This window comes from Prionailurus bengalensis, chromosome A3 (assembly GCF_016509475.1).
Source record: "Prionailurus bengalensis isolate Pbe53 chromosome A3, Fcat_Pben_1.1_paternal_pri, whole genome shotgun sequence".
Classification (NCBI taxonomy): Eukaryota; Metazoa; Chordata; class Mammalia; order Carnivora; family Felidae; genus Prionailurus; species Prionailurus bengalensis.
In genome coordinates, this window is record NC_057354.1 from 22,757,268 (window position 1) to 22,779,327 (window position 22,060).

The following is a 22,060-nucleotide window of genomic DNA, read 5'->3' on the forward strand; positions in this document are numbered from 1 at the left end:
CTTTAATTAATACTTCTTCTCCTTCCCAGACACAACTGTTTTCTGACTTCTATCACCATAGATTGGTTTTCTCTATTCTTAAACTTCATATAATTACAATGATAGAATATGTATTCTTTTGTATCTGGCTTCTTTCATTCATAGTGATTCTTTTTCATGTTGTGTGTAATGGTAGTTCTTTTAATTCTTGTTTAGTAGTCTATGGTGTAAATACACAAAATAAGTTGTTTGTTATTTGGTTATTATGAGTAAAGTTCCTGTGCACATTCTTTTACCTGTCTCTCCATAGACCTACACATTCATTTCTCCTGGGTCTCTAGGAGTGGAATTGATGGGTCATAAGGCAGCTGTTTATTTAGCTTTGGTAGATACGGACGGTGTTCCACAGTGTTTGGCCAGTTTACACACCAGCAATACATGAAAGTTCCAGTTGTTCCACCTCTTCCCTAACATTTGAAAGTCATTTTAATTTTTGTAAAAGATGAGCAGTTTTATTTGTAATACTAGCTTGTTTCTATATGGTACCCATCAGCAAAATAGGTTTAGTTATTAAAAAACAATTTTTAATTATACCATCTTTCTTATTTTAAGCAATGCTTATGGGGAAATAATGCTGGGTTTTAATTTGCATTTCCCTCAGGGCCTATGATGCCAGACAGAGCACCTTTTCTAAAACTTAGTGGCCATTTCAGTATCCTCTAAGGAAGTGACTGGTCAAGTCTTTTGCCTTTGTTTCCCCCCTTAATCGGGTTGCTAGTCTTTTTCTTATTGATCTGTAAGAGTTCTTTCTACATTTTGTGTCTGAATCCTTTGGTGGATACATGTAAATATCTTCTCCCAATCTTTGGTGTTCATGTTCACTGTTTTCATGAGTGAAACGAATGAATGAATGAATCTCTTCACTAAACCGCAAATAACTTGTCCATGCCACTGCTCCCAAAGATTGGTGGGATTGAAGATGTGTGCCATCTGAAAAAATGAAGATACTTGCTATCTACGTGGCATTTGCTATTTAGATAGAGTGTTATCTAAAATCCATTCAAGGAGATAGGAATCTACAGGAGTACATGCTAATGACTTTACAAATATAAACAATCCCAGCAACAACCAGAGTGAAAAGAGGGAATAAGGGTAAAAGCATATTATTAAATAACATTTGCATTGAAATGACCTGTGCTGAAAAGGTCATTTGCTGTTTTTAGGTTAGAAAAGGAAGCAGTTTTGAAACATTTTTCCCTACCAAAGTACAAATGTTATTTGTATGTTATTTTAACCTAAAACTATGAGGTTTGGGGGCACCTGGATGGCTCAGGCAGTTAAGCATCCAACTTTTGATTTTGGATCAGGTCATGATCTCAAGATTTGTGAGATCAAGCCCTGTGTCAGGCTCTGCACTGATAGCATAGAGCCTGCTTGAATTTCTCTCTCTCCCCACTCTCTCTGCTCCTCCCCTGCTTTTCTGTCTCTGTCTCTCTCTCTCAAAATAAATAAACACTGAAAATACATATAATAAATAAATAAAACTATGAGGTTTAGACTAAATCAGTGATGTTATAAAGTTTTCCAGAGAAGAAATAACCCAAGCTTTCATTACTTGCTAAAAGATGCCTAATGTAACAATCTCATTTTTAAATAAATATCTGCTTCTGAGTATTTTTAACTTGCCATAAATGTTCATTCTGATCCACCACTGGAGACAGGCTCCAAAATACCACTCCCCAGCTTGTCACATGTATTAAGAACCTTTATTGGTACTCAACCATGAGATCCAGTAATTCAATATCTAGGAACTTATCTGAAGGATAAGTAGTGATATCTACAAAGATTTAAATAGAAGGATAATAATTTCTTAAGAATCTAATACATGTCTAGTATTTGCTACATAGCAGGCACTATTCTTAAATGTTTTCTCTATGTTTAAATTTTTCATTTTCAGGACAGCCCAGTGAAGTGGTCCTATTCTTATCCCACAGAGAAATTAAGCCATTTGCTTAAGGTCACAGCTAGGAAATCACAGAGCCAAAATATTCATTAAAGCATAGGGCAAAAAGATGGAAACAACCTAAGTACCAATACTGTAGAGCCATAAAATTGTGACACAACCATAGAATGGAATATCCTGCAACCAAAAATTTATTTGGTTATTTAAAGAAATGAGAAAATTCTCGATACTTAAAAAATAGATGAAACTATGTATGTCCCAATTTTGTTACGTAGATATGCATACGAAAAGAGGGAAAGTAATTTGGGGCACCTGGCTGGCTTGTCAGTAGAAGATCCGACTCCTGATCTTGGGATTGTGAGTTTGAGACCCATGTTGGGTGTAGAGATTACTTTGAAAATAAATAAATAGAGGGGCTCCTGGGTGGCTCAGGCGGTTGAATATCCAACTTTGTCTCAGGTCATAATCTCATGGTTTGTGAGTTCGAGCCCCGCATCGGACTCTGTGCTGACAGCTCAGAGCCTGGAGCCTGCTTCAGATTCTGTGTCTCCCTCTTTCTCTGTGTCTCCCCCTCCCCATTGTGCTCTGTCTCTCTCTGTCACTCAAAAATTAAAAAAAAAAAAAAGAAAGAAAAAGAAATGTGAGACTTACCCACTATATTAAAAAAAGAAAAAAAAAAGGAAAAATAATTGGTTACTAGTAGTTGTGTCTTTGGCTGGTAGCATTACAGATGATTTATTTTCTTTTTTATATTCTATATATTCCTAATTTTCTATGATAAGCATGTGTTGCTTTTATATTACTTTAAAATATTAAAATATTCCACCTACTGAAATGTAAGAAACAAAACAAACGAACAAAGGAAAAAAAAGAGAGACAAACCAAGAAACCAAAAAATAGACTCTTAACAGAGAACAAACAGATGGTTACCAGAAGGGAAGTGGGGGGTGGGGGTGGCGCGGGAAGGGGAATGGGTGAAATAGGTGAATAAGATTAAGAGTACACTTACCGTGATGAACACTGAGTAATATATGGAATTGTTGAATCATTATATTATACACCTGAAATTAATATAACACACTGCATGTTAACTATACTAGAATTAAAATATATTCCACCTGCCAGTAGAGTAGATTCTAAAAAATTTATCCATTTCTCCCCACTTTTTAAGTTCTAGAGAAATTTGCATACTTTGGATGAAATGTATTAACGATGCTATTGCCAGATGCAGGGGAAATTCTTTCTTACAACCTTATTTAAAATTTGTTCTCATTCCTGTCTAATTACATGGGTATGTTAAGATTGACCTGAACATTCTCAGTAATGTATAATAAATTATGTGTAATAACCTAATAAAATTGTTAAAAGCTTGAGAACGATCTTATGAGTATTAAACATGTAATGAGATTGGTTGTTAATTCTAATTATCTTTAATTTATGACCATTGGATCATTAGTAACCCCTATGAAGATTTCTGGGCTTCTTTCTTCCTTACTCTTTCTGGGACTATGTGGTCCTGCTCTTCCCATATCCTTGTCTGTCTCCTCATCTCCTCTTCTCCATCTGCACCCCCAGTTCAGCACTTCACCTCTGATCCAAGTCAGCAGTGGGAATTAAGCATAAAACCAAGGAAGAAGGCTACAGGGAATCAGCAACATAATTTGAGTTGGAAATTTTTCTGAAAATAGACTAGCAGTCTGCAGATTTGCACAGATTGCTGCATTTATTAGACTGTGATATGCATCATTTTGAAATGGAAAAAATTAGGGGGAAAATGTTCAAATGCAAGAACATTTTATAAACATAGCAGTTTCCTCCCACTCCCTAAAATGAAGAGAGCAAAAACTGGAGGAGAGAAAATCATTTTTGTCTCTTGGGTGACTTGAAGGGAGTAGTTTTAAGTCAGTCCTTATTGGCCGTAAATCTAGTGTAAATGTGGGAAATACAGGCAGGAATGAAGTAGCTAATAGCCAAGAGCTCTAGGTCTTAAGTTTTCAAAGAAGGAATGGCCAAGATTTCTTCCAGCCACCTATTTCAAAGTAGGTGATATTATTTCCCTGGAAGGGAGACTTCATTTTTTTCTGAATTGTTTCTTGTTTTCATGTGTCTTTGAAACTCTCATCTCATGAAAATGTGTGACACTGAGCTGTACTTTAGTTTGTTGAAGAATGACATGTACACAATAAAGTACACTAGTCGTAAGTGGACAGCTTGATAAATTTTTATGTATGCTTAACTCCCTTGACTCGGCGTTTTTATCTTTTTAGCTCTCAGGCTTGACAACCAATGTTGTGGACATTATTTTGGCTCATCACTTTGGGCAGGTAAGTGCCTAGTCCAACTAGGACAGCCGTGTTTATTGACTTCCAGCAAAACCTTATTTACTTCAGGAAAGATGGGTTGCCTTAGAATTCACCTGATCCTAGTCCAGTGCAGAGGGGGATGCTTGTGGCCCAGCAAAGACCAATCTTGGGGGAGAGGTATTAACTCAATGCCAAATGGCTCTTGGCATTTGAAGAGATGAGGGAAGGCAGAATCCCCTCCCCTGCCACCTGTTCCTGTCAACGGGATGCCATCTGTTAATGTTTGACAACATCACGTGCCTCACCCAACATCTTCAGAGACATAATGAGGTGTGAGAAAGGCTTCACAAAAATAGAAATTTCAGAGAAAAGAGAAACCAAAATAAACAAAGAATATCAATGCTTAAAGAACTTTAGACATTATCTTATTCAATCCCCATGTTTTACTGGTGAGGAAACTGAAGTCTATAGCGGAAATGACAGTCATGGATAATTATTGGGTGGGAGAGGGAACCCCAGTCCTCTTTTCAGAGGGAAGAGTGAGGTGGATAATAAGGTTTTGAATGATCTGATAAGTACTGTTTTAATTTTTGTAAGAGTTTGGGAGGGATTGCTGTTGATTCTTCTTTAAATCTTTGGTAGAATTCATAGTGAGACCATCTGGGCCAAAGCTTTTCTTTGTGGATGTTTTTTTATGTTACTAATTTAATCTCTTTACTTACTAAAGGTCTATTCAAATTTGTCTATCTCTTGAGATGCTTTAGGTATTTTGTGTCTTTCTATGAATTTGTCCATTTTATCTCAGTTACCCAATTTGTTGGCATAAATTATTCATAATATTCCTTTATAATTCTTTGTATTTCTGTAAAATTGAAAATAACGTCTCCTCTTTCCTCCCTATTTTTAAAAGTAATTCAAATCTTACCTCTTTTTTTTGGTAGTCTAGCCAATCAGTTGTTTGTTTTATTGATTTTTCTCCTGTTTTTTATTCTCTATTTCATTTATTTCCACTCTAATCTTTATTATTTCCTTCCTACTTGCTTTAAGTTTCCTCTTTTTGTAGTTTGTTAAGGTGGAATGCTAGTTATGGATTTGAGATCTTTCTTTTTTTTTTTTAATCTGGGCATTTACAGCTGTAAGTTTCCCTTGCCATACCACTTTATCTGCAGTCCATAAGTTTTGGTAGTTTCATTTATCTCAAAGTATTTTCTGAGGCATCTGGGTGGCTCAGTCGGTTAAGCATCTGACTTTGGCTCAGGTCATGATCTCACAGTTCATGAGTTCGAGCCCCACAGCACAGAGCCCACTTTGGATCCTCTGTCTCCCTCTCTCTCTGCCCCTCCCCAAGGATGTGTACAAGTGCACTCTCAAAAATAAACAAACATTAAAAAAATATTTTTCAAAACAGATGAACATAAGGGAAGGGAAACAAAATAATATAACAGGGAGGGGACAAAACATAAGAGACTCTTTTTTTTTTTTTTTTTAAATGTTTACTTATTTTTGAGAGAGAGACAGAGTGTGAGTGGGGGAGGAGCAGAGAGAGAGGGAGACACAATATCCAAAGTGGGCTCCAGGCTCTGAGCTGTCAGCACAGAACCTGACGTGGGGCTCGAACTCACCAACAGTGAGATCATGACCTGAGCCAAAGTCGGATACTTACCGACTGAGCCACTCAGGCGCCCCATAAGAGACTCTTAAATATAGAGAACAAACAGGACTGCTGGAGGGATTGTGGGGGGCGGGGGATGGGCTAAATGGGTAAGGGGCATAAGGAAACTACTCCTGAAATCATTATTGTACCATATGCTAACTAACTTGGATGTAAATTAAAAAATAAATAAATTATTAAAAAAATGTTTTTAATTCAAAACAAAACAAGTGTTTTCTAATTTCCTTGTGATTTCTTCTTTGATCCATTAGTTTTTTAGGAGTATTTTGTTTAATTTCCCAGATTTCCCTATTACTGATTTCTAACTTTATTCCATTGTGATCAGAGGATATATTTAATATTTCATTTCTTTTTTAATTTATTGAGATTTATTATGTCCTAGCATATGGTCTTTACACGTGGTCTGTCTATTTCATGTACACATGAGAAGAATGTGTATTCATTCTGCTTCTATTAAGTAGAGTGTACTCTGGGTGTCTGTCAGGTCTGGTGGTTTACAGTATTGTTCAAGTTTTCTGTTTCCTTGTGATCTTCTACCTCATTATTCATCCATGAATGAAAGGGAGGTATTAAAGTTACCAGCTATTATTGGTGAATTTTCTATTTCCCCCTTCAATTCTGTTTGTTTTTGCTTTGTGTGTTTTGATTATTATGTTCTCCTGATGTTACGTTTTTATTTAACAGAACTTGGAGCTAATCTTATTTTGGTAGCTCCATCTTTACCCTCTGCTTGCAGAGAGAACTGGTGCCAACAGTCCTTGAGCCTTTTTAGGCTCCTTGGTACACGTTCACTGACTTCTTTCACTCTCCCTGCTGCCAGCCTAGCAACCTTGCTGAGTCTGCTAAATAAACGATTATAGTCTTCCTTCTGCTTTCCCACTTTCAGAATGTTATTGCTGTTGTTATTTTTCCTGTTGCCTTTGTCCTTATGAGTTTATGACTACAAAGAAAAATTTTTGCTGTTAATTTTAGGACTTTTCTGGAAAGAGTAAAGCAGTATTTTAGTCCAACATCTTTAATTGGAAGTCTCAAAGACTATGATCTTTTCACACATGGTGGGTAGACATAGTATGCTTGGGTTTTTTTTAAACATTTATTTATTTTTGAGAGACAGAGACAGAGCACAAGTTGGGAGGGGCAGAGAGAGGAAGACACAGAATCCGACGCAGGTTCCAGGCTCTGGGCTTTCAGCACAGAGTCCGACACGGGGCTCCAACTCAGAACCACAAGATCATGACCTGAGCCGAAGTCGGACCCTTAACCAACTGTCACCCAGCTCCCCCATAGCATGCTTGGTTTTGACTGTATACCTTAAAAAAGAGTTCACAAAGTTTACAGAATTCCATGCTAAGTGTGTGGAAGAGACAAAAGTATGTAAGATATGGCCCTTGTTCTCTAGTTCACTCTGTAGGGAGATAGGATATACAGAAATGCTATTGTAGCATAGGTAAAAAGGGATAAGTAGTAAGAACCACCTTTCATTGAATATCTACAGATGTTCTATGTGTATTAATTCAATCTAATGATCTCATAATGGGAATTGTATTATTCCCACTTTACAGATGAAGTATGAATTGGTTTCCAGCTAATAGCATATCGAGGGAGGAGATTTGAAGCCAGATTTGTGCTAACTCTGAAGCTTTCCTCTTTCTACTCTGCGAGAGTGCCCTAGGAGAGGTACTGTGAGGGGCCTAGAGAAATTCAAAGGCAGGAAAGATTTACTTCTGATTTGAAGATCAGGGAAGGCTTCAAGGTAGCAGAGGTATCCCAGCTGGGCCTTGAAGGACAAATAAAATCCAACATTTTAGATTTGGGCTGGGGGAGAAGATCATTCCAGGAATGAGGAGTAGTTTGCTCAAAACAAAGAAGCCTTCCTTTGAATTTTGCTGTGAACCTAAAACTGCTCTTAAACGATAAAGTCTTGGGGCACCTGGCTCAGTCAGCTGAGCGTGCAACTCTTGATCTTGGGGTTGTGGGTTTGAGCTCCACACTGGACATAGATATTGCTAAAATAAATAAACTTTAAAAAAATTGTAAATAAAATTTAAGCAAGCAAATGCTTATGTTGCTTCTATTGTTTTGAAATAGGAACAAATAAGGTTTAGAAACATGAATAATCTTACCTTCACCAATAAGAAAAAACCACAGCAATATCTTCTTTTTATCTATCAAATTTGCAAAAGTTAAAAAGAGTGGTCATTTGTGGGGTGCCTGGGTGGTTCAGTTGGTTGAGCGTCCAACTCTTGATTTCGGCTCAGGTCATGATCCCCAGAGTCACGGGCAAGAGTGGCCATTTGTATTAAGGTTGTAGAGAAACAGGTAGTATAAATAAACGAGACAGCTACATATATGATACATACATATGGTAAGGAGTGATCTCTACCACCCTTTAAGGGGAGAAGCAAGGTATGTCTAGCAGACCACGATTTGTGTTTTTTATAAATAAAAGGCGGGGGGCAATTTTTATTTTTTATTTTTTTATTTTTATTTTTTTCAAGATTGAGTGGAACTTTAATAGTGTATCAGGACATTGTGTGTTATTTACTCCTTAACAATTATCCTTATTTTTTTTAATTTTTTTCAGTATATGAAATTTATTGTCAAATTGGTTTCCATACAACACCCAGTGCTCATCCCAAAAGGTGCCCTCCTCAATACCCATCACCCACCCTCCCCTCCCTCCCACCCCCCATCAACCCTCAGTTTGTTCTCAGTTTTTAACAGTCTCCTATGCTTTGGCTCTCTCCCACTCTAACCTCTTTTTTTTTTTTTTTCCCTTCCCCTCCCCCATGGGTTTCTGTTAAGTTTCTCAGCATCCACATAAGAGTGAAACCATATGGTATCTGTCTTTCTCTGTGTGGCTTATTTCACTTAGCATCACACTCTCCAGTTCCATCCACGTTGCTACAAAAGGCCATATTTCATTCTTTCTCATTGCCACGTAGTATTCCATTGTGTATATAAACCACAATTTCTTTATCCATTCATCAGTTGATGGACATTTAGGCTCTTTCCATAATTTGGCTATTGCTGAGAGTGCTGCTATAAACATTGGGGTACAAGTGGGGCAATTTTTATATAACAGCTTTACCTAGGAAGTCCATTAGCACTTAAGCCAGTTTTACCCCTTTTATAAACCATTATCACTTCCTCCCTCTTTTATCTCAAATTTTGCTATTCTACTATGTGCTTCATTCGTTACTTACTTTTATTATAATTTCTTTAGCATTTACCACTTTTCTCAGAGTGATTCTAGTGCCCTTCAGTTTCAGGTGGACTCTGATCCATTTGGTCAGTTTCCAATTGTATTCTTGGCTCACTTCATGCATACAGTAGTAAGAATGCAAACAAATATTTTCCTTATCTATATTTCTCTACAAGATTTCATGGTGACCTTTACACACACTGCCCTGGATTAACTGGCTTCCTCACTATCCCTGATGCATTTCTTCCCTCCAAAGCAAACATTTTCTCTTCTGCTTAAAACCGATTACTGGATGTGTGTGTGCTTGTGTATAGGTGTACACATATGTACATATATGCTTGTGTACACAAGAACCTGGCAGCTGTTCTAATGACCTTTAGAAGGCCAGCAAGAGAGAGACCATTGGACAATGGTTGGTTGGGAGGGAGACTCACTACACTGCATGAACTATTTGTTTCTCTTGTATTTTATACCATTAATAGTGTTGGTAATAAGATTAAATGATAAATTAACTTGAAAAATATAAATGGAATGTAATCTATAGATATTACTAAGTGATAGTATATATATGTAACAGTGATTATATTTGTATTATATCAGTACAGATAAGTTAATTATAAAGATTTATGTCTATTAAGAGAAGTCTTATGTTCTATTTATTTATTTATTTTTTAAAGTAATCTCTACACCCAACATGGGGCTTGAACTCACAACCCCAAGATTAAGAGTCATACCCTGTGCCCCACTTGCCATCATGAGCAGAGAGATTTGGCTTTGGGCATTGAGAATGCAAACCAAACAACATACACTTGTGCTGTAGCTCAGAAGTTTACCTGTGTCTCTTTTCACTTGTTCTAGGAAGAGTTGCAGGCCAACCTGGACCTGATTCAAACTTACCGACTGCATATTGCCCAAGATATCAACCAAGAAAACCTACAGCTCTTCCTGGGTTCTTATAATGGGTACAGTTGTTTCCTATTCCTCCACTTAAGTATAAACTAGTTCTAAAAAGATAATGGACATTTGAAGGAGAGTAGAAGGGGAAATAAACTACTTTTTCCAGTGTTGTGTAATGAGATTGCTTTCATGATGTTGTACCACAGAAAAAGAGGGGCTTTCAGACAGACAGGAATACAGCTTTCAAGGAGAATGAATGGGGGCTGGCTCAGTTTGTAGAATGTGCGACTCTTGATTTTGGGGTTGTAACTTCGAGCCACGTGTTGGATGTAGAGATTACTTGGGGGGAGGGGGGGAAAGAATGCATGAACTGAAGGCTGTTTTGGGAAAATTCAAGTACCAGTTGTAGTTTTAGGATGTTTTAAGACAAAAAAGTACCTAAGTTACATACACACAAAAACATACAGGTAGTGTGAGGCGAGACAGAAAAACATATATAGAAGAAGAAAAGAATAGAAGTCTTGGGCCTTGATTCCGTTTCTCTTTGCTGACATCTTGTCATCAGGCAGAAGTAGCGCATGGACACTAGTAAATTCTCTTTTGTTTGGTATTCCAAAACCTACTTTCGTGTCTCCCCCAGTCATTGAGAGAGCCTGATTCTTATCTTGGGACCAGCTTTTCCAGGGTAAAAATATTAGCTCCTGCTAGCTTTCTGGGTACATGGGAGAAGATTGAGAAAATGGGTCAGCTGTAACTTACCCAGACTCACCCAGAGATTTTGAACTTGGTCTCTCTAGCTCCTTCCTCTGTATAACAGAGCCTCCTTATTTTTAGTTGAAATCAGAAAGGTTTATTAAGTACCATGTAAAACTATGTTAGTTACAGGTTTTCCCTCAAAAGTTCCCCTTTTCTTAAGGAATTTATTCCTATAAACTAGTTGGAAAATTAAACACTAGAACTTGAGGATTTCAGTAGCATTGTCATTGAGTTTTGAAGTTGCCTATAAACTTTTAGCATCCCACTGTGTCCATCAGGGTTGAGCCAGGAACCTTGTTCCTGCTCTGTACCACTCACGATGCTACTGAGAGGGCTGCTTGTGAACAAAGTGCACAGGGCCCTTTCCCTCATCAGGTGTGAAGGAAAGAGAGTCTCATATTCCTTCCAAAACATTTTGGTGTTCACAACCAGGAAATAATCTGAATTGCCATGATTTTACCTGAAAAGTGTATTGTTTCCTTCTTTTTTTCTAGACGCAGAGACCTGGAGATTGAAAGACCTTTGATGGGCCAAAATGATAATAAATCGAAGACATTAAAGTAAGTACCTCAGTTTCCCTAGTGAGTTGCTAAATATTTTTGCCTTTCATAGACTAATTTAGTATTCAGTAGAATATAAGTGCTGTTTGCAGAACGTCACCACTTATTTTGCCTTTCCTCAGGTGTTCTACTCTATTGGTGGTAGGGGACAGTTCACCTGCAGTCGAGGCTGTGGTAAGTATGTCCTGATGTTGTGAAGACAAGTGAAGTTAAAACGCAATGAAATGGGGGCACCTGGGTGGCTCAGTTGGTTAAGCGTCTAGCTCTTGATTTCGGCTCAGGTCATGAACTCACAGTTCATGGGATCAAGCCCTGTGTTGGACTCTGTGCTAACAGTGCAGAGCCTGCTTGGGGTTCTCTTTATCCCTCTCTCTGCCCCTCCCATGCTCACACGTGCCCATTCTCTCTCAAATAAATGTTTTTCAAAAAATGCAGTAAAATGTATATACAGCACACACTGTTGGCACACTAGAAACCGTTGGTAAATACTAGTGTTTTTTTGTTTGTTTGTTTGTTTTGTTTTTTTCTTTCATTTCTGGTTACATGTGTCAGGGTTTGCTCGTTGTTATCCAGTTTGGAAAATGAATTCCTCATCAATCACTAGATTTCATCAGACGGGATCATTATTACCTTTGATTGCTTTATGTGCTGCCATTCACTTCGTGGCAAGTAGTATAACTAAACACCATTTGCTTATTGTCAGATTTCTGACAGCCTCGGCCTGTCTGCAGCCACCATACACCTGGAACTGTATCAGCAGGCTGGAAGGCTGCTGAGAGACTTTATGCTTTCCTCTGCCTCCTCCTCAAGTACATAACACATTGGTAAAAATAATATATGCTCATTGTAGACAAAATGAAAAAATTAAAAAGTAGAAGGACAGGAGGAAAAATCACAATCCTGTTACCCAAAGGTAAACTATTATCTTTTCCTCTAACACACACTGGGTGATACTAAACATATAAGGTTTGGGGACCTGATTACTGATAGTATTTTTAGTAGCCTTTTTTCATATTATAAAGTCAGTACATACATCTGTATAATATTGAGTCTTGTAAATGTACCCTTGTTTACTTACCCTCATTCTCCAGTTGATTATATCAGATTTTGTACCATTAATAATGTTGCTGTTGAACATCTATAATGAATTTTTGATCATTTCCCTGGGATAGATTTCTAGAAGTGGAATTAATGTGTCAAAAATCATAAACCTTTGCAAAAATTTTTATAACATTTGCCAAATTCCTTTCAGAAGGGATATAGATAGCAGTGTGTTGGTATCAGCAATGTATGAGAGTGCCTGTTTCACAGCATCCTGTCAGCATTAGATTTTTAAATTTTATTAATAATTTGATAGGTTAAAAATGGTGTCCCACTGTTTTAATATGTATTTTTTTTTTTATTACAAATGAAGTTGACGTTTTTTATGTCTGCACTTGTTTTTCCTACAGTGTACATAACTTAGGTATCTGTGTGAGATTACCGGGTATTCTTTGACAGTCTTCACTTCTGCCCTGTTTAGAGAAAAACATGAGGGAGTAAGGCTTTTTGGAAAGGGAGTCTAGTAACTAATCAGAGGTGTAGATATAGACAAGGTTTATGGGGCTGGGGTGAAGTAGATATGATGATATATTCATACCTCCCTGAATTATCCTGTAAAACATTCTGTGTCTGGTATAAAATACATGGCACGGCTTCAGAACAGAAGTAAATGTGCTCATGTATAAATACATACATACATACATACATACATACATACATACATACATACATTCCCCCAGTGTTATAAAGTTATAGTGATGATCCCAGTTTTTCATGAAGCGGTTTGATAAAGGTCATTGTTTTCTAACTAAAAGGTAGAGATACATGCTACAAAAATACCTATCAAAAACATCTATTCAGGGGGCCTGGCTGGCTCAGTTGGTGGAGCATGCTACTCTTGATCTTGGGGTTGTGAGTTCGAGCCCCACGCTGGGTGTAGAGATTACTTAAAAAAATTTTTTTTCTTCATAAACATATAACCTAAAACAAGAAAAGAGTGTTGTTTTTAGAAGATATCCTTATCAGAATTTTCTAATACTGAATTTTTTTTTTAACTTGCATGGACTTAAAGCAACATTTCCAGTAATTTTACATGACTATATAGATTGGCCAGTACAGCTAAGGTCTTGTGTTCTGATTTCCACACCTTCAGTGTTTATAGATAAGAATTTCAGGAGCCTGTGTGTACCACAAAGTAGATGCTCTTCTAGACAGATTTAGTCTTTCTTCTAGACAGATTCAAACGTAGCTCCCTTGTAAGAGCTAGCATTTTATCCCATAGATTGGTAGGGAAGAGCAGGAAGGAACTCAAGTTTTGGTACCTTTTGCTAACTGTTCTTGCTCACTCATTCAGCCTCATTTTTTGAGCTTCCTCCCTATTTGCTCGATACAGTGGAGAATACAAAAATGAGTAAGATGGAGTCTTTGCGTTTGGGGAGCTGGAGAGAGTGTAGACATGTCAAAAAACCAACCATTGTGCTTGGCTCGGCTCACCAGCTATGGAGAATTCTTATAGAGTTGGTAGAAATTACAAAGTGGTGAACCAAGGAAAGTATATTTATTATATTAAATCCAGATATGGGAGCTCATTCTTCCAGAAAATATTTATTGCATATCTACTATATTCTCACCTATACTTGGCAGTTAGGGATCCAGTTTTTAAATTCTCCCCTTCAGAGTTAATGCGTAATTCTGTACTAAACTGGTACATTTGCTTATTACTGCCTGCATTGTCATTTGTATAGAGCAAAACTTTGGTTTGGTGATCCTGGCTTTTAAATCATCCCCTGATTGTAGAAGAGTTTTGTATACCTGCCCATCAGCAATCCCCAGAGTTCAGCCGGATTACTGATTCTTGCCTAGGTAATTTGAATAACTCCCTAACTGGCTTGCTGCCTCTGTAGTCTGTCATACAGGCCACTGCTGGTTACTTTCCTAAAACAACTCAAATCCTTTTACCTCAGAAACCTTCTGTGGCCTCTTGCCTTCTATGGTCAGCTCCAGTCTGCCTCCCAGACTTGCTTTGCTTCGCAGTGTGTCTTCACACCACACTTACTCTGCAACCCACACGTGCTCTGCACATCCACTTCACATCACCTGGTCCTTTGCTTATGCTTTTCCCTTGACTCTGGAAGCCTTCAAACACCTACCCCTTCTCACTCTATCTCTTGAAATCCTACTTATCCTTCTCTACTCGCTCAGCTCAGTTGTGAAATTTTGAAGTGATGTCCTTCAGCCTTGTATTATGTATTTTCACTCCCACTAGATTCCAGGCTCTTAGCAGTGTTTTTATGTGTGTGCTTGGCAAGCATGTGTAAGAAAAAAGGAGAGATTTGGTTGATCAAATTAGCCATAAAACATTGCTGAACCTGCAGATTATGTCCCTAAAACATTTTCTTTGAGGTCCCTGCTTCCATGGATCTAAGAGTATAAGATACCAAACATGTAAATACATAGGTTGTAACTCTTTATTATGATGACTGCTGTGAGAGAAGAGAACATAGAGTAGTCAGTATTTAGGTGGGGCAGTGAAAGACCTTGTGACTCAGGAAAGAGGGTGTGAGGAAGGGCAAACCCAGGACACAGGAAAGGGGTAAGCTGTGGGGTGGGGTTGAGCGGGGGTGCAAAGGGCTTAGTCAGGGCCATTTGTGCTGGGAAGCCACCAGGACCCCAGCTGGTGAGGCCCATGGTCCAATTCACATTTTAAAATAGGTAACTAACCCCCAAGTTATGTAGCCAGTAGGAGAAATTAGATTGAACATTTAGTTCTTTACATACTCGCAACAGATTCAGAAAATGAAATTAGCCAGACTTTTTAGATTTACTCAGAAATAATCAGATGTAAAATGCATCACATATCTCTTACTTTGTATTTTGGACATTTCTTTGGCTGATTGAGCCATCTCCAAACTGAGCTTTTGATCTTGGAAGATCAGTCTCGTGCCAAGCTATTTCTTATTTTTCTAATGGTTCATAAAATTGTTCTCTCTCTCTTTTTTTTTTAAGGTTGAATGCAATTCTCGCCTGAATCCTATAAATACAACTTTGCTAAAGGTAAGGTGTTTTCTTTTCTCATTGCCAGCCAATTTGTAAGTTAATTAGACAAGGTTCAAATTACTGTATTTCTGGAATAGTTGCCCAGAAAGAAAGAAAATTTCTCTCTCTCTGATTGTCTGATTCCTTTTTTTTTAATTTCTTTTTCCTGAATATATTCTCCTTGTAGAAAATTGGAAAAAAGAGAAAAGTAAAGAACAAAATAAATAAAAATTACCCATAATCCTACCACCCAAAGTTCTCTGGTAAAAATATTGGTGTCTTTTTCCTATACACTTTCAGTGGATTTATTTTTTAAATTTATTTATTTATTTTGAGAGAGAGAGAGAGAGAAAGCGAGCAAAGGAGGGGCAGAGAGCAGGGAGAGATGAATCCTAAGCAAGCTCCGTGCTGTCAGTGTGGATCCCGACACTGGGCTTCAAACTCACAAACCATGAGATCATGACCTGAGCCGAAACCAAGAGTCAGATGCTTAACCAACTGAACTACCCAGATGCCCCATTCCTATACACTTTTTACATAATTAAGGTCATCGAATATTTACAGCCCTGGGTCTGTTTTCCTCAACTTTTGATATGAGCATTTTCCCATGTCATTAAAAACTTCATAAGCATTATTTAATGTTGTGAGAATTAAGATGGAGGGAATTATTTACATGCTAAGTCCTATTGTATTGGTAAGGAAGCTTCCAATAATATTCTAATGAAGGGGGTGGGTGCATTTTCTTTCTCTTAGAGCAGATAGAGAGCAGCTCTTATATTAAATTTCCAAAATCAGTATCAAGTTTCTTCCCCTATTCATTGTACCCCAGGCAAGAGTGTCAACCTCACTTTTTCTTCAGCCTGTAGTAAAATGTTCAGCCTGACACACTGATTTGAATATGGATTACTGTATTGAAGTGCTGATCTTATGTCGCTTACTGCTACTTTTTCAGCCTGAAAGATCTCTGATTTCTTCCCTTTCTCTTTGAAGTGGCTTGAAAGGGAAGTCCTTTCACCAGAAGTAGGCCATAGTTCCTGGAAATAGAACATGGGGTTAATGCTCTGAGGCAACAGAATGCAGAATGTTCTGAGGTCCAAGTGGTTGATGAACTGGTCCAAAATAGGAAGTCTTTTTATTTGTTTTGTTTTTTAAAGCATATGGTTTCAAATAGTTTTTCCTGCAGGTTTGAATCAGTATTCTGAAAGCATAAAACTGAACTCCATAGTATCCATGGATGTGGTTATTTCTGGGCAAAAATGCCCACCACTCCAACTATTTAATAGGCATCAAGCTTGGAAATAGTTGCTCTTAATATTTTCTCTCTACGTGTGTTAACTGTTTTATGTCAGTTTTGACTCTTAAACTTCATGAAAATATAGCCTGTGCCAGTTAGGTGTGTTTTATACTTAAATCAGGGTAAATGTTTGTTCCTAATATTATTATTAGAATTTTAGGGCACTGCCTCTTGTTAACCTCAAATTCCTGTGCCTTCTGTAGCATTCCCATCTGCTAAATAACAGTCCCCCACCTCAACGTTTTCATGCTAGTGAATAGAAACGATGGTTTATATCTTTTTCTTGAAAAGTTCCAGCCAGCCTGTACAGGATACTGAGTACAGAATGCATAACAGCTGGAAGGAAGAGAGTAGGCCCGTAGTTGGCTGTCATGCCTTAGAAACAAGGCATGTTTTCTGCAGATTGGCAGAATCTGCTTCACCTGGGAGCTTATTGGAACTGTAGGTTCTTGAGTCCCACCCCAGACCTATTAAATCAGAATCTCTAGGGCAGAAACCCAAGAATCTGAGTTTTAACGAGTCTTCCAGGTAATTCCAATGCTTGCTAACAAAACTCTACTCTAGAAATCCTTGCACAGGTGAGAATAACCAGCTGTAAATATTTACAAAGTGAGAGCCTCCCCAAATCCAGCTTTGAGAGGAAAGTGAGTTGGCCAAATTCAACATCACCATCTGATTGGAGAAATCCACTTAGTTGAAGAATGAAGATGATATTAGGATGAGAGGGAACTTACAAAGCATGGTACCCTGAGAAGTTAGGGTCACACTGAGGACTCTGAGAGTAGCATTCTTCAAGGTAGTGGCAAAACCAGTGAAGTAGTGGTAACTTCACTGTCACCCTTAATGGAAAATTCTCACCCTGGGCCTGAAAATCAGGCTGTACATCTTACTAATTAATAAGTAGTAAATAATCTTTTCAGATTTATATCCAAGGTTATTGTTAGGATATGTCTTTGTATAAGAGTGCATTGAGGAAACATACACTTCAGTTAAACATTAAGTTAATCCTGTCCTATTTGAAAAGACTCATGGATTCTCAGCACATCCTCTAAGTTTAAGTACTTACATTTTTCTCCTCTTTTAGATGGCAGACTGTGGTGGGCTACCCCAAGTAGTTCAGGTAAGGAGATTGTTTTTTTACAAAGCGCTCATTTGATTCTACTTCTCTGCCTGTGCAAAGATTAATACCTTCTTATTTGTTCCCCTAGCCTGGAAAGCTCACCGAGGCCTTCAAGTACTTTTTGCAGGGAATGGGCTACAGTGAGTAGTACAAAACTTTCTTTCTAGCAAAAATTTAATGATAATGGGGTCAATTTTGACATCTGGGGAGCCCACAATTCTCAGGGCATAACCTCTGTGGTAGCCAGCCTAAAGTCAAGTAAAAAACAAAATATTGATGGAATATTCTTCTGTATGTATATATATAAGGTGAGCTAACACTTACTAAACACTGGCCTTGTGCCAGGCGTTCTGTGTTTATAACCTTAAGAGGTAAGTTCTGTTATTAGTCCCATTTTATAGAAGGAGAAACTGAGGCTTAAAGAGACTAATAAACACATTTCCTAGGATAACAGTTCACCTGCAGAACTATGATTCAGACCCTAGCAGTCTGACTCCAGAGTCCATCTTTTCAACCACTGAGACTTAGCCTTTCCTAAACTTGTGAATCTGAAATTTGCATTTGAACTCAGCTGGTAATGATGCCTGGCCTAGAAAAACACAATGGAGACTTCAGAAGAAAAGGGTAATCTCCTCAGTTACATCTGCCCCACAATAGGAAATGAACTTGCAGAGTAGTTTAGAGTGAGTCCAAGGATATGTCCATATTGTGTGCCACTGTCCTGGTCTCTTGTATTGTGAGACCCCTCAGCTTTCTCATTTGTCACAGACTATCCACACTTGCTCCTTTCTTGGAATTTTTAAGAAGAAAACTCTCTTCAACCCAGGTACAGAGCTCTTTACCCAGTAGGGTGATTTTTTTCCTGTCTTTGGTATAAGTGTGGTAAATGGCCATTGGACCGCTGCCTGGGCAGCAGCTGACCCCTGGGTACAGCCCTGTGCCTGGCAGGCAGACTGTGTATGTCTCGTCTAGAGTGGCTGTGTCATCCCCGTCTGTGAGCCACTACCACCCGAGCCCACACCCACGTCTCTCTGGCTCACTGGGAGGAGAAGTCCCTTCCCTACCCGGTTTTCATCCCTTTCCTAGGAAACAGCTGATCTTCCAGCCCATTTCTGATCCTAAACAGATGGCTGTTGGTAGTGTATGGGGAAAACAGTTGCCCTTGGCTAGTTGAGAGAAGCATCCTAGATGGTAATAAAATATCAGTCAGCCTCACCTCTTCTCTGGGAGCTTAAAATAAAACTTTGTCCCTTAAAGTATTCTGTCAGTGTTTACTGGGCAGCCGAGGTTGCCACTTGGCACTCTTGGATCACTAACCTGCCTTTTCCTGTGTCCATCCTGCTTCCAGTCCCGTATGTGCAGCTCAGTCACCTGAGCACCGAGTCAGGTACCTTCCTCTGTGCTGGCCCCGCCCCTGCCTCCCAGCCATGCTCTCCTGGCTGTATGGCTGCCTGCAGCATGTCCGCGGTTTTCCTGTGCAGTGAGAGCCCGATAGAACGTGGCTCGTTGTTCCCTAAGAGGGTTAGCCTGCAGGTCCAGCCCTGGTTCCCCAGGAAGAAAGGAGCGGGTTGTAATAGCCAAGCTTTCTCTTATCATCCAGATCCAGGGTCACAGCAGTACCCAAAACTTTATAGGCAGGGCCCCTCTTCCACCACCACCTACTGATCCTTGCATGAACCCCAGACACAGGAATTGAAGGGTAGCCTTGATTCTAAATAGGAATATCAGAGCCTATGCCTGGAAAACTTGGCAGGTGATGGCATCTTTTGACCCCAGCATTGAAATGATAGCTAAGGGAGTAGCCAGTGCCTCAGGAAGATAGGCAGGGAAGTTATGCCAGGTAAGGCCGTGTCCTGGCCAAGCTGGAGGGACCATAGGGTCAAAGCAGTGGTAGAACAGTAGTCTGAGTGAAACACCCACTCCTAGAGTCCTTCCCTTGCAGGCAGCATGTACCTTGCTATCTGCATAGAGGTCTGCGCCAGCCCACCTGTCCTCCCCTACACCCACACCTTCCTGGATGTCTCCTCCCCAGGTAGCAAGGATAGCCTGTGGACACGGATGGTAGTCTTGTTGTATCGGGCTTGCACTGTGTTTGTGAAACATCTTCATACTTGTGTGGTTCATCTTTCTTTTGGTTTAGTCTTGCATGCACTGCAGGTTTTGGTTACCCATCTGGGTTCCCAAAGCCTCCTTCCTAATCACTGTATGAATGGCGTGGGCATAGCTAAGAGGCTGTACTCTGGACTTAGGTTTCCCCTTATTCTCCTATAGACTAGAGTTAGCTGAGATTCCAATCAGATCCAGAGGATTAAATGAACCTTGCATATAGCCACTCACCTAAGCAAACAATGCAAAATGGAGGTGGCTGTATCTTGTCCTGGGTCTCCCCTTAAATGGGTTGGGAAAGCTAAACATAAAGCAAAGCCTTTGGTGAAATTTCTGGATTAGCTAAGCTTAGCCAGGGCTCCATCTTCTAGTCCTCTTGGTTCTTTCTTGCAGTACCATCTGCCAGCATGACCCGGCTCGCCCGATCACGAACCCACTCAACTTCAAGTAGCATCGGCTCTGGAGAAAGTGCCTTCAGCCGATCTGTCACCAGCAATCAATCAGATGGAACTCAAGAATCCTCTGAGTCCCCTGATGTTGTGGACAGACACCAGACCATGGAGGTGTCCTGTTAAGCAGATGATCCTCCCCTGGACCATGCAAGTCCATCCTCCTTCAAACGACCACTCCATAATATAACATTTCATCCAGCAAACTGGCATCTATCTTTAACTCCTGCATGGCCACTGACACTCTCTGGTATCCTGGATTTATCATTCTCTCTGCTTGCCCACCCTCCTTTTTGTATGTACCAAGAACCACTTCCTTGCCATTACTATAACATTCCAGCATCTTTAGCTGATCAAATTTCCATATCTTCCCTTGCCAGCTTTTCTTCGTGCTTTCCCAACTACGTATCTGACAAGATTCTTTGATCCTGATGTATGTGTGTGAGCACGCGTGTCTGTGTTTGTGTGTGCATAGTTCTGTGATTTTAGATATGCTTTCTTGTAGAGCTTCTGCAAAACAACAAAAAAAAGGGGGACTTTTTTTTTTTTCCGTTTCATTTTCAATGGTGTTTTTAAGGGAAATCTACAGAACAGGTTTCTAGGCTGGGTAGACCCCTGCATTCTCTTTTGGTTCCAAATTAGTCAACAAGATTTGCAAAGTGACTTCAGCAGCTCTGAGGAATGTGGAAGATCATGATTACTATTGATTGTGACCAATAGAAGGGAGCCTGTTACATAAGAGAGGCAGGCAGGGTGGCCAGCTACTTTGTTCTGTCCAAATGCATTCACATGTTATTCTGTAAATAAAGGGGAGGGATAATATTCTTTTAGAAGCCCAGGAATGATGAGGTTCTGATGCAATATGGAGTTTTCCTAAGAAGTGAGCGTGGCTTAATTACTGGACTCTCTTAGCACAGGAAGGTGGAAAACAAAATATCAGGCCTCCGCTCTGCCAGAGCAAAACTGCTGTTGCTGCAGTGTCTGATACCACTTACCAGATATCCACAAGAAGTGCCTCCTGAGTCTGATGAAGAGTGTTTCTCCACCCCTCAATCCTCAGAGAAAGGAGAGGTATGGCCTGAAAATTACATAGATGGTGAGGAAACAGCTGGGGGAAAAAGGCACAGACATCAACGGAATATCATGTATAATAGGCATAGCCTTGACTTCAGCTGATTTAGTGGATGCTAAGTGAAATTGGTACAGAACCCATTTCTCAGAAAGATTTTTGACAGTTCTTTAAAAAGAGAGGGAAGGGGCTAGTCTATAAGGACAGACTATGCAGGTACAGTTGTGTTTAGTGGAATGCTGTGTGAGGGGTCACAGCCAGCCAGAGTATCACTGGGAAGAGGATGAAACCAGCTGCCGCACAGCAGGGCCCCGGCTCGTGATGGCATCAGCTGTAAGCTCAGGGTTAGACAGTTCCGAATCTTAGGAAGGGGCTTTTCAGACACACTGTTCGCTTTCTGCTGAGATAGGGAATGCGTCACTCTGCCAGAGTACAACTTTTTACAGATTATTAAATAAAGCTGTATATGTCTCATTGTTACCTGATTGCTGGTGTTATTTCTCTCAAGCCACTCACTGGGGTTCAGGGTGGAACCAGGGTACTTGTGTTTTTGGGCTTCATGCTGGGCTTTTTCACATACCAATCATTATCTCACCCAAGAAGAAATGAA

The 22,060-nt window shown here is 39.4% G+C and overlaps 1 protein-coding gene across 6 annotated transcripts in view; it reads left to right on the forward strand.

The window, feature by feature from the left end:
* NDRG3 (NDRG family member 3) overlaps nucleotides 1-21,930 on the forward strand; it is a 69,471-nt gene extending 47,541 nt beyond the window's left edge. For 4 of the 6 annotated variants that reach the window (XM_043602430.1, XM_043602432.1, XM_043602431.1 and 1 more), the window contains 9 exons: nucleotides 4,210-4,266; nucleotides 9,981-10,084; nucleotides 11,270-11,335; nucleotides 11,458-11,509; nucleotides 15,383-15,430; nucleotides 17,791-17,826; nucleotides 17,915-17,966; nucleotides 19,175-19,213; nucleotides 20,326-21,930. In XM_043602430.1, the coding sequence (XP_043458365.1) occupies nucleotides 4,210-4,266; nucleotides 9,981-10,084; nucleotides 11,270-11,335; nucleotides 11,458-11,509; nucleotides 15,383-15,430; nucleotides 17,791-17,826; nucleotides 17,915-17,966; nucleotides 19,175-19,213; nucleotides 20,326-20,507 (636 nt within the window). In that variant the 3' untranslated portion in view covers nucleotides 20,508-21,930. The remainder of the gene's footprint in view (nucleotides 1-4,209; nucleotides 4,267-9,980; nucleotides 10,085-11,269; nucleotides 11,336-11,457; nucleotides 11,510-15,382; nucleotides 15,431-17,790; nucleotides 17,827-17,914; nucleotides 17,967-19,174; nucleotides 19,214-20,325) is intronic. The other 2 variants (XM_043602433.1, XM_043602434.1) reach the window with 1 other exon arrangement.
* The last annotated feature ends 130 nt before the right edge of the window (nucleotides 21,931-22,060 follow it).